At 36.5% G+C, this 13,231-nt stretch overlaps 1 protein-coding gene and 1 long non-coding RNA gene across 3 annotated transcripts; one reads left to right on the forward strand and one right to left on the reverse strand.

Moving 5' to 3' along the window:
* Positions 1–4,170: 4,170 nt before the first annotated feature.
* Positions 4,171–5,626, reverse strand: LOC145234519 (protein FAM200C-like). Its single transcript, XM_080099237.1, has one exon. It carries the CDS (start codon positions 5,569–5,571, stop codon positions 4,171–4,173), a length of 1,401 nt encoding a protein of 466 aa, XP_079955363.1. The 5' UTR covers positions 5,572–5,626.
* Positions 5,627–8,314: 2,688 nt separating this feature from the next.
* On the forward strand, positions 8,315–10,103 carry LOC145233084 (uncharacterized). 2 transcript variants are annotated; one of them, XR_013861014.1, is made up of 3 exons: positions 8,315–8,377; positions 8,438–8,488; positions 9,156–10,103. It is a non-coding gene; the product is annotated as an uncharacterized LOC145233084 (long non-coding RNA). The 2 variants fall into 2 exon arrangements; XR_013861013.1 differs by lacking the exon at positions 9,156–10,103 and having other exon boundaries at positions 8,438–8,595.
* Positions 10,104–13,231: the final 3,128 nt, after the last annotated feature.

Genomic DNA, 13,231 nt, shown 5'->3' on the forward strand with positions numbered 1-13,231 from the left:
CTGCCGACACCTTAATGGGCGCCGTGGGATCGTAAAACCTTAAGAGGTTGACTTGCCACAACGTGCTTTAAATCTAGCCATGCTGCCTCATGCGATGGTGACCATTTCCAGTCACTCTGCTTGTTCGTCAGATCTCGTAAGCAGGCTGATTTTGCAGCAAGATTGGGTATAAACTGCCCCAGGAAATTTACCATTCCAAGAAAGCGTTGCAAGTCTTTGACTGATGTCGGTCTTCTATTTCCACAATTGCAGCTTTTTTTCGCGGATCTGGCTTCAATCCATCTTTGCACAACAAGTCTCCCATGAACGTTAAACTTTGAACACCAAACAAACACTTTTCTTTGTTTAGTTTTAAATTGGCCTGCCGTGTAGCTTTAAGTACTGTTTCCAGCCGTTCGTCATGCTCTTTCTTACTTCTACCCCAAACAATAATGTCGTCCATAAATATATCTACTCCCTCTATATGTTCATATAACAAATGAATTGCTTTGTGGAACACTTCGGGCGCCGAAGATACACCAAAAGGCAAGCGAACAAAACGATACCTTCCAAAAGGCGTATTAAACGTGCATAACTTGGAGCTTTCTTCCGTAAGTTTCATTTGCCAAAATCCTGACAACGCGTCCAACTTCGAAAAATACTGCGCTTTAGCAAACTGAGCCATCAATTCCCGTCTGGTTGGAAGCGCAAAATGTTCTCGCATAATTGCTTTATTGAGGTTCCTAGGATCCAGGTACACGCGTAATTTTCCGTTTGGTTTATTAACAATCACAAACGAATTCACCCATGCAGTTGGTTCGTTAACTTTTTAAATGACACCGAGTGTTTCCATTCGTTGCAGTTCTGTTTTCAACTTGTCTCTTGACGCCAGCGGCACTCCGAGACAAGCGTGTACTACAGGTGGCACCTCAGGTTTCAGTCTTATTGTATGTTCACCTGGAATGCAACCAAGACCAATAAAAACATCCTTATAAACATCATCAACAAACGCACAACTTGACTCAACGGATTGAACACGATGTAAAAGATTGAAATAATAATACAAGCTTCGCGTTTGTCTTTCTGCAATTCCCGCCCGAATACTAACTTTGTGCTCAGTGACAAAAACTAAAAGTGAAAAATTGTTGTCGAGTTGTTTAGTTTGTTCCACCATTATCAAATTTCGTTCGGTGTTCCGCGAGATTATTTTAATGAATATAGTGTTCCGTGGCTCAAAAAAGGTTGAAAAACACTGTTCTAATAAATAAAAGCCCGCCGGTACCGATATTTTTGGATGCAAAGCGCACCTAATTTACAAGAAGTAACATGCTTAGAGGAGAAAATCTACCTAATTGTTGTCGAAATTGATTAAGAGACCAGGGCAACCAGGGTTGAATGTCCAGGAACAGCGTACAGGTTGTCTCAATGCTACCAAGACCGATGTATCACCTCAAGAAGTGGAAGATGTCTATTCTATTGCTGCAAAAATGGCTAAAAGTGTAGTAGTAGATGTACCAGATGTTTGTCCTGATGTCTACAGGTCATTTATTTAATCAACTATACAGCAATATTTACTAAACAGTACAAACCACAACATTCGTACAAAAATTTGCACAAGTTCGCAAAAATGCATGTGAAGTTCTTGGAATGCAACAGGTTGTTTCTACTAATTTGTCAAGGGGGCAATTCGTTTTGTGTCAAAAAAACCTAATAAATGGTTTGTGCTAAGGTGTCCACCTAGAAATTTTATCATACCTCATTCACAAAATGCTATTTAGGACACATTTCTACTTGCACCAGAGTTTGGACAATCAATTTCATAAATTTTTTATTTCAACAAAAAGTTTACTGAAAAAGTCAACATAAAGATATATTTTATTTGGAACTTACAACAAAAAACAAAACTTGTGCCCAAGTAATGTATATTTTTGGTGGCAATGAATACAAGTAAAATCAAAAGTACTGCATATCAAAAGCAAAATGATTTGTTTTCTATCTTCTTGTTCAGTTTGAATTTCCTTCTTTGAAAATTTACTATATTCAAGTCTTTTGTTAAATTTCCATTCTTAATTTTATTTACACGATTGTTTGCCAGAGTAAATGTCATGAATCAAGTTCAAACATAATAGGTTTGTTCTGGTGCACACTGCAAAAAAACCTATCTTTATTATAAAAGTAAATAACTTTGGCACGAACATATTTTAGTTCATTCTATTAGCTTTAAAGCTTAACTATAAATGTCATGACATTGGTACCTGTAAACAAATGTCAGTTGTTTGAACATGTTAGTAAAGTAATGTTATACTAGGCTGGCGTTTGTAATTTGCTTGGGTTTAATGGGATTCTGAAAGACCATACAATTTTTGCATGTCCTAGACTAGAGTAAAATGTGTCTCCTTTTGTAGTCTTGGATTTTACACCCCACCTGTTTTCAGCTATGCCATCATAGTTTAAATCACAAGAAACTCAAACAAAAAATTTAATAAGGGAAACTTCTGTATCGCAATTTTAGAAAAGTACTAAAATTCAGAGACTTATAAACAAAGATTGAACCGCTTTGCGACTAATTTCTATATCCAGCTTCTGGATAATTGTGGTAGGTGTTTAGATCATATTTGCTGAGAAACTTACTTCCAGTTACACATGGTGCAGTTGGCATATAAAACAAAAGAAATAACCACAACATACCTCTTCAAGAGTTACAAAAGTAGAAACGATTTCTTTGAAAATTTTCGGACCAGAATTTACCAATTGCAAAACTTTGTCTTGGAAAATACAATAAGTTGATCACTGCCAAGTGATTTTTATGTACATCTATATTGAAGTAAGCGTAACTCACGCTTCAGTATGTCACAATTTTAGTGGCTACCCTGTATGCAGGATTGTCATTCTGGCGAAATGAAAATAGGGAGAAAGAAGAAATATGTTTCTGCAGTGTTTCCAAAAAAAATTCATTTTAATGTTAAAAACAACTTTTTTTTTATATAAAATAATACCGTTTTGATCTGGATCTCCAATTACGATTTTTAAGCGACCTATACAATTTAGCAAGTGCACCATTTTGGCTGTGAAGTAACGGCTAAGCCCTTGAATTTTACAACTGATTTTAAACACTTTCCGAAAATGAGAATTCTATAAAAATTGGCAGAAATGTAGACCAAAGCATGCTTAAAACCTTGGTAATAAAATAAATTTGGCGCGATTAAAGAATTTTCAGCAAAATAACTTTTTGTCAGACACCTATACAATTGAGCATGCATATGCATTGTTGGCTATATGACGTAACAGTATGACCCTTAATATTTAAAGCCTAATCTAAACACTTTCCGAAAATGAGAATTGAATAAAAGTTGGCAGAAATGTGGACCAAAGTATGCTTAAAACCTTGGTAATAAAATAAATTTGGCACGATTAAAGAATTTTTAGCAAAATAACTTTTTTGTCAGACACCTATACAATTTAGCATGTGTATGCATTGTTGGCTATATGACGTAACAGTAGGAACCTTAAAGTTTAAAGCCTAATTTGAACACTTTCCGAAAATGAGAATTGAATAAAAGTTGGCAGAAATGTGGACCAAAGCATGCTTAAAACCTTGGTAATAAAATAAATTTGGCGCGATTAAAGAATTTTCAGCAAAATAACTTATGGTCAGACACCTATACAATTTAGCATGTGCACCATTTTGGCTGTGACGTGACGGCTAAGCCCTTGAGTTTACAACTTTATTCAAACACTTTCCGAAAATGAGAATTGAATAAAAATTGGCAGAAATGTAGACCAAAGCATGCTTAAAACCTTAAAAGCAAAATAAATTTGGCGCGATTAAAGAATTTTTAGCAAAATAACTTTTTGTCAGAGACCTAAACCATTCAGCACATGTATGCATTATTGGCTATATGACGTAACAGTAGGACCCTTAAAGTTTAAAGCTTAATTTAAACCAGGGGTTTTCAACCTTTTTTTGCTCATGGCCCACTAAATTAGTAAAAAATGGCGTTGGCCCATTAACGTTTAATGAAAAACACCTAATGAAAAACTTCATCAACGAAAAACACCAAGTTTCAACAACACAATGAAAAACTTCAACGAAAAACGCCAAGTTTCAACAACACAATGAAAAACTTCATCAACGAAAAACACCAAGTTTCAACAACACAATAAATTAATCAGCTGAACATTCACACAAATTTAATGAGAAGGTTGTTGCTGTAGTTTGTCCACAAGACTTTGTATTCTGGGTGCAGTCGATGAGAGAGCGCACCGTATGTCAGCTGCAACATCAAGTCTGTTGCGCGGCTTGGATTTTATGTTCAATAGGGATGAAAATGCTGACTCACACAACCACGTGGTGGTGAAAGGCAGTAGTTTCATAAGACAATTTTTGCTGATTTGTGAATATGATGAGGACACTTGGATCCAGAATTCAGTGACAGGCACATCTTCAAATAGGTCACGACAGCCTGAGTCATTTCTAAGGTCAATTAGTTCATCTTGTAACTCGTCATCCACTTGCTCAATATCAACACGAAATGGATTCCTCACAAGTGTGAAAGCATCTCTGCTAAGCTCTGGAAAGTAGGATTTGAATTCAGTTTGTAGAGTACCAAGGTGGTCTGCCACTTCATCCCTAATCTCATCATCCACATCAGATATACATGCGAAACTGTGAAACATGTCAAAGTTACCATTTGTCACTTTACGTCTCCAATTGCCCAGCTTTTCAACAAATGCCCTTGTAAAGTCCACAAACTGAATGATATCTTTTCCTTTTCCTTGCATTTTTAAATTCAGCTGGTTCAAAGCTTCAAAAATATCCACCAAATATGCCAAGCAAGAAAGGAACTTTACATTTTCAAAATGTACTGCAAGTTCAGGTTTTGCTGTTCCCAGAAAGACCTTTATCTCATCATGGAGCTCAAACACTCTGGCTACAAGGTTACCTCTTGACAGCCATCGTACTTTGGTGTAGTAGAGAAGTTGCTTATGTTCAGAATTTAGGCCTTCACACAACTTCCGGAACAATCGAGTATTTAATGCGCTGTTTTTGATATAATTGACGCTTTTAACGACCACATCAAAAGCGCATTTTAGACCGTCAGGTAAGGTTTTTGAAGCTAATGCTGCGCGATGAATAAAGCAGTGAGTGGTCACAAGATTAGGTGCTTTATTCTTTACGAGCGTCTGGAATCCACTCTTGGCACCTAACATGGCTGGTGCGCCATCAGTGCACACACCACACAAACTTGCCCAACTTATGTTCTCTTTATCAAAAAAATCCTCGACCTTAGCCATTACATCTTTTGCCTTTGTGGTGGTTTCCAATTCACTGCAAAAGAGCAGCTCTTCTTTCACATTTTTCTCTGTTACATAGCGAACAAAGGCCATTAGTTGAGCTGCTGAAGAAACATCTGTTGATTCATCCAGTTGCAGAGCAAACAAACCAAACAATGACTTATCTTTAACTTCGGTGACCACTTGCTCTTTTATATCATTCGCCATAAGATCAATTCTTCTCTGAACTGTGTTGTCCGACAAAGGAATTGACTTTATCTTTCTTTCACTTTCTTCACCCAATACATTTCGAACCATAGCCAGAGCACTTGGCTTTACAAGAGTCTCACCAATATTATGAGCCTTTTTCTGTTTAGCAATAAATAGGCTCACTTCAAAAGATGCCTCTGTCAGTTTCTTATCTGTACGTGCAAACGATCCAGTCTTGTCAAGTCGTTGACGCTTCAAACCGTTTTCCAGTCTTTTAAAGTATTCAATATCTTTTCCCTTAAGGCCAGGATGATTCTTTTCCAAATGATTTTGTAATTTGGATGGTCGCAGTGATTCATTACTCAAAACACGATAGCAAATGACACATTGACCCTTTTCCTCACCTCGATCACTGAATGAAGTAAACCCATACTTTATAAAATCTTGATTGAATTTTCTTTTTGCCATGCTAAATTATTAAAATCTTTATGCTATTAAACGTTAAATTGAATCATGTCTAAAATCAAAATTGAATTTATTTAACGCTTGTACAGTATTTCAAATTCACTGCCCAGTGCCCACTCAACCAAAGTGTACCAGCATCAACGCAAGATAGCAACTTCCATAAACAGTTAAGCATTGTTAGCAGAAATTATGTCGTCACAAACGTAACGTTCTGTGTTGAATGTTCATAATGACATGATTTCTGATATCGCTGTATGCCAAGCTCTGTGGCCCACTGAAAACAGCGTCATGGCCCACTACTGGGCCATGGCCCATAGGTTGAAAACCTCTGATTTAAACACTTTCCGAAAATGAGAATTGAATAAAAATTGGCAGAAATGTCGACCAAAGCATGCTTAAAACCTTGGTAGTAAAATAAATTTGGCGCGATTTAAGAATTTTTCGCAAAATAACTTTTTGTCAGAGACCTATACCATAGGTAACTTAATTCACTAGATGCGCAACTCGGCGAAATCGCTCAGACAAGTCACGCTTGAATGAACCAGTACACATTGGCTCATTTACAATGGCGGGCAATGGGTGAAGAGTGAAGATATTGGCCAAAAATCGCAATTTATTGCATTAAACGTCACATCGTGCCAGCCAATGGCAAAAAATCTTTGTTTAAAATTTGCAATCCTGAATTTCAAAGCAACTCTGATATGAATAAACATTACAGCAATTTACAAAAATGTGTGCTCTCATTGCTTGACCCAACTTAGGGAGACATAATACATGCTTCATAAAGAAACGTAATATTAATTTCCTTTTAACCCACTTCTGTTGTCAAAATCAAACAGTAATTCTTTTAGAGCATTCATATGTGAAGATCACTTTGAAAAAAACGATCTGCTGATTACACTGGCCAACACAATTTTTGGTGTCTTTAATGTTAAAACTGATATTGACTAATTTTAGGGTGCTGATTTCAAAAATCATTACGGTTTTCTTCAATCAGATCAACTTTTTAAGTTATTTACAAAATCAAAATTTATGCCTACATTGATTCAATGACTTTAAAATCATGCTTTTATGTGTTTGTTAAAGTTTTGTTACATTATACACATCAATTTCCTACAGTGCAGTCAGTTTCATAGCATGAATATGCGTTCTATGCTTATGCTCTGTCTAAAAATGGTTGGTGCAGGCTAGCGATAACTTTAAACTATACGTGTTTTATGGAGTGATTTTCAGACTAGTAAAGCAAGGTGGTAAAACTAAAATTAATAGTGGCTAGGTCATCTATAAGGTGTTGTATGAATTACCAAGATGTTTTATGCTACATTACTGGTGACTACCCATACAACACAACTAAAAAGAAAAAAAAAGATCTGTATCAAATGTGCATATCTTGCACACTTCGATGTGGCTTTAGGGGTTTAGGACAAGCAATGGGCTCCACTTACCTAATGTTGATTGGAATATTGCAGTAATGGACAAAAACAGTATTTTTAACAGTATTAAATTATAAGAAAGAGTACAAAACTAAGTTATTAAGCGGTCTGAAAAATTTGGTAACAAAATGAGTATAAAGCTACACTTCCCTTAAAACGTAGGGGATATAAATGATGAGAATTAAGCTGAAAGGTTCCAAAAGAATATCAGTAAAACAAAACGTATCAGGGAAGAGGGAATAATGTGGTCCTGGCTAATTACTGTTGGTCAATTAAACGGGATGATATTGGTGCCAGTTACCAAAGTACATGTGTAGGCCTATACCTGATAACTTACAAATTTGAAACATTTTTTGTGTTGAATTTTGTTTGTTAGGAGTGTCCACCTGTTACATTTAAAATTAAATTCGAAATTTTGTTCTTGCAATAACGTTAATTCCAAATAAAATACTCAAAACCAGTTTCACTATAGTGTACACATATAGATTGTTTTTCAAACGTGGATGTACCATACCAGGAAATCTAGACGTGATACAGATAAACCGATTGCATTTTTGAAATCAGGGCACTAGAATTAGTCAAAATCAGTTAAAACATTACAGACACCAGAAAAAAAATATTTTTTTGTTGCCCAGTGTTATTGGTTGCAGAAAAAAGTTAAAAATTGGTGCTTTTCCATCCAAAAAAATTCCTAAACAGCAGTACAGGACAAAATTGGTAACATTGCCCATGAACATATAAATGTTTATTACAGCTAAAATCATTTGTTGTGGCCAAGACAAGCAGAAAAGCACCATTTGACAGAAAGGTTCTTTCATAAGTTAAACACCACAGTGTTAAAAGTGTTGAGAAAGCTTTTAAACTATTAGGTCCTCAGCTGAAAGTTAGTACACACTTCTTACGTTAACAATTCATTTTAAACAAGTTGTACAACATTTAGAAAAGTCATTTTATAGAAAAGGCAAATACCTTTTGGTAGAACAATATAAAAATAAAATTGTTAAAGCATACATAAGGTACAGTTATGTTTATTATGAATTAATCTGGGTTTCTGTATGTTATACTTTTTGTGGCAGACTTTGCATCTCAAGCAATGTTGAGGTTGAATGGGCTCCATTTTATGGATGGTGAGTTAAACCACTATCCTTGGGTAGTACTCCATTGAGGAAATCAACTTTAAATGCATTTTTAAGTATAACACCTGCTTTTAAAACAAGATAGTTTTTACCATTAAGGGCTCTACAGACATACTGCGTCAAGCGTTCGCCGTGCGGAACGGCATTTCATGCGTCCCGACGCGTTTTGCGTCGTGCGGTGACCATTGCACACAAGTCGCGGTTGTCGTTACAAATGCTGTTTAAGCGTTCTGCACTGATCATTGTATATATTATATACATTGTCCTGTACTGACCATTGAATGGTATAAGTATGGGGCATCTCCGATCATTTGAATTAAAATTTTATTAAAACTCATCTTAATTGTTTTGCTAAAACCTTAAGACATACTTTATAATACAATGTGACAAATAAACACAGTTTTTTTTAACCCAATTTATCACAAAGTATAGTTAGTTCAATTCCGTTGACACAAAACATCAACGCGTCACGCGGAAAAGTTAAAACATTTTTAACTCTGCCGCTTGACGCGTTGAACGGAGATTTTCGCCCCGACGTCGCCGTCGTTGGCGTGTGTGTTAAGTGTGCCGTTTGACGCAAAAACGCGCCGCTTGACGCAAAACGCAGTATGTCTGTAGAGCCCTTTAGGCTTTTATTGTTTTTTGTGCATCATTACAGGGGAGTTGGATAACTTTGAACTTTGTACGGGAGTAAGCAGGAAAAAACAAAAGAGTATTAACAAACATGTCATACAAGCATGGAATGCCCCGACAGGCACAACCATAATCCGCTCACCTCACTGCAATGTAGCCAGTAGATAGGGCCGGTAATGTGTAAAATGTGTGCAAAGTATGGCAAAAAATGGAACGCAACGGAGTGCTGCAAATGAAATCCAGTGCAACTAGTGAAGAAGAATTGGTAACAGTGGATGACCGAATTCATTAGGATATCTTGGTGTGCAGATTCAAATGTTTCTCATTTAATTTTGGAACAGTAATGTGTCATTTCCCATCTGCAGGATTTGGTTGAAAGTCAAAAACACTCACTAATGAGTGGCAAGCCTCATTTTTTAAAAATGCTTTAAAGACCATTAATCGGAGACGGTACCACCCTGATGTGGTTCATTGGGCAATTGAGGTTTTTGCTAGAGCTTCAGCAGCATATAATCATCTCAGAACCAGTGGTGTTCCTATATTGCCATCATCACGTACTTTACAGTAGTACAGGTATAAGTTGCAATTTTACACATAATTTTTTGAACTGACATATCATCACACAATCCTTAAAAACACTGTATGGTAGATTGTTAAAAATATTGGCTCTGGTGCATGTGGTATCAACCAATTGGCAGTCAATGCTCTGTGGATGCAAAGTTAGTTAACAGCAGCAATTTATGCACTTTTTCATGTTTTTTTAATTTATTATTCTCATGTAGTCAAGAAAATTGGTATTCTAGGAAGGCCACTTAGTTGGATTTATTGAATACGGGCCCAGAAATGCAGACACCATAATGGCAACCCATGTAGCAATGTGGTACACATACTGCAAATTGTCCAATTCAGCGAATTCAAAGTCCAAACTTGCTACATAAATAAGGTTAATAGCCATTTTTTTATGATATTATTATGAAAATTCCAAAAACTAAAACATTTTTATCAAATTAAACGTCGCAGCTCAAAAAACTATCGACAAGACGACAAAATATGTGTATGTTCTTACCAATGCACACGAAATGTGTACTTGTTCATTCGAGCGTGCAACGTCTGAAGGAAGGCAAAAACAATATATTCGCGTTCGTGGTAATTAAATTAGATTTGTTAAAATAAAAATGTTTAAAAAATACATCAACCACACATAACTACACATTAAAAGTTACATCTTGTTCTATGTAGTAATTCACCCGAGAGATTTTTTTTAATATTTTGTCGGCAGCAGGCCCCATGAGAGGAGGGTGCGCCGCACCGGGGCCCATGAGAGTCTAGGGGGCCCATAATTATTAAGTTGAAGATTACAGGGTGATGAAATGTGTACTTTTAAAATTATTTAGAAACTGGAAAAAGTTGATGCTGATCGCCGAATGTGGAGTTTGATTTGTTTGTAGTGCATCTCTATGCAACAAATTTTGTGATTGTCACGTTGGTGCATGCGCGAATTGTAGCGAGATCTCTTATTGATGTTTCTACTTTACTGTGCCACAGTTGTGTCCGTTGTTTGGCAAGAATTATGCACATTTGCGCTGACTACATAGTGCTGGTGAGTTTTCTGGACGTAGCATTTGTTACACGTATTTGATTTGGTCACAGCTTTGGTAGTAAGCGAGGTACTTTATTGGACCATATTTGTTAAAGTACATAAACGATAAAGCGACAGTTATGTGTGTGTGTGTGAAGACGTTTACTTTGCTCTCTGCCTTCGACCCTTCGTATTAACATTTTTAATTGGTCTGTACGTACCTGTGAAAATTACCGTCAAAGCAGTTATTATTTTAAACAAATTAGCAGTAATGGGGTATCATGTCCGACTTAAGTCACATTTTTCGAAAGCTTGACTTGACTTGAGTCTTCTCAGCTGTGAAAAGTCTTGGCTTGACTCGGTATACCAACAAAAACAGGAAATCTTTTACCAGATAACCTGTTCAGTTGGCTTTAACCAAACAATAGCAGAACTTTACTGTGCGATTTGTAGGTATTTTTGTTGGTATACTGAGTATATATATTTTATATTTTTGTGGTCATTTCATCCGGCCCTCGACCATATTTTTTGGTTTGCGAAATCGTATTGGTAACTTTGTAACATTCAAAAATTAAACTACTCCCTACGAAAGTTTTCCTGTCGCGATGTGTGGAATTGATATTACCTTGTTTCATAAGATTACAACGCCTATGATTGATTCAAAGCCAGTTTGTTACATCACATACAAGACTACAAGTGCTGATTGTGCGCAAACAACTGCCTTCCAAGTTACTTGTGACGTAATATACAAGCATTGCTCGTAAGATGAGACTAACTATATCAGGGGACGGCAACCACTGCGTGTCAAGGTTGGCACACTAGGAGGTATTTTATGGCACGCCAACCGATTTGCCTGTTTATATTGAAGTAACAATTTAACCTGTCACACTGCTTGTTTATAGTTTTTATCATGCCATGGTCTTAAAATTCAGCCTTTGGCACGCGTCGCCTAAAAGGTTGCCGACCCTTGAACTATACAGTTTAACAGTCGCATTACCAGGTTTTGGGATTTTAGAAATACCATGTCTTGGCCCTGAAAAAGTTTGTGGTGACCCCTGGTTTAAGCGAACACAGTACATGTCAAGACCAATATTTGCTTTTGAGCGTTTACTTTGTTGTACGAACGCTATAGTGCATGCAGTAAAAAGAATTTTAGGTTTTTAAAACTGTAAAGGTTTGACGTTATTGTCCAAGCTGTTTAATAAGTGCGGCTAGCTTGCTTTTGTTTGTTCTTTTGGCGAATCAACGTATCAAACGCTTGATCATCAGCACACAAAAAGTGTTCAAAGGGGGGCCCAGAAATTGACTTGCACCAGCATATTTTTTTTCTCTCCAGGGCCCTGGTCGGCAGACGAGTTGCGCATCTAGTGAATTAAGTTATCTATGCCTATACCATTCAGAATATGTATGCATTATTGGCTATATGACGTAACAGTAGGACCCTTAAAGTAATTTAAACTTAATTTAAACACTTTCCGAAAATGAGAATTGAATAAAAATTGGCAGAAATGTCGACCAAAGCATGCTTAAAACCTTGGTAGTAAAATAAATTTGGAGCGATTAAAGAATTTTCAGCAAAATGACTTTTTGTCAGAGACTTATACCATTCAGAATGTGTATGCATTATTGGCTATATGACGTAACAGTACGAACCTTAAAGTTTAAAGCTTAATTTAAACACTTTCCGAAAATGAGAATTGAATAAAAATTGGCAGAAATGTAGACCAAAGCCTGCTTAAAACCTTGGTAATAAAATAAATTTGGCGCGATTAAAGAACTTTCAATATATGTGTTACAGCGAGAAATTACTTGTATGTGCTTTCTTTTCCTGTTTCTGGTTCATGTCAGTAATCTGACTTCATTGACTATGACGTAACAAGGCGCCTGCCATAATTGGTTAGAAATCCAAAACGTAACAATGCGTGTGATGTCATTAGTGTCGCAATCTTGTCCTGACCACGTTTTACAGTTTCTTTCTGTGCTGTGAGCAGGCTTTTTAGTAGTTGCAGTTGTGGTGGATCTAATGTAGTTTTTGTAGATATTTATGTGCTAACAATATAGTGTATTATGTGCAGGTATAAAAACATGAAAGCTAAAGTTATTAAAATCCTGAAACGTCTTAGTCCGTCAAAGTGCCTGTAATTCAGTCCTGGACTCCAATTGTATAAGTTAAATGTCGTAATACTGTTTGTGTATGATTTAAGAAGTATTGACTTTCTTAACGTGACATATTCCTAAGTGTAAGTTTATCGGCCATATTGAATGTGCGTATTGTTGCCGATTTGTGACACGTTTCTGTTCGTTTAACAGAGAACCAATGCTGTTGTGCAACCAAGGAGAAAATTGTACCATCAGGCAGACAGTGTTGCGTTCAAGACAAATTAGGAAACCCCCTAGTGCGGCGGTCGGTGCAGATCCAGGCTGCACAGATTTTTAAGTAAATTACGGCCGCTACAATATGTTTGTCGGAGAATTATATAATGTACAGCAGTATCGATGTGCATGGTTTATTTACCGAAACA

Source organism: Phallusia mammillata, chromosome 6 (assembly GCF_965637545.1).
Source record: "Phallusia mammillata chromosome 6, kaPhaMamm4.hap1.1, whole genome shotgun sequence".
In the NCBI taxonomy this organism is placed as follows: Eukaryota; Metazoa; Chordata; class Ascidiacea; order Phlebobranchia; family Ascidiidae; genus Phallusia; species Phallusia mammillata.

Excerpts from the sequence above, each read along its gene's own strand:
- LOC145234519 (XM_080099237.1), bottom strand. The coding sequence starts at position 5,571 with ATGGTTCGAAATGTATTGGGTGAAGAAAGTGAAAGAAAGATAAAGTCA.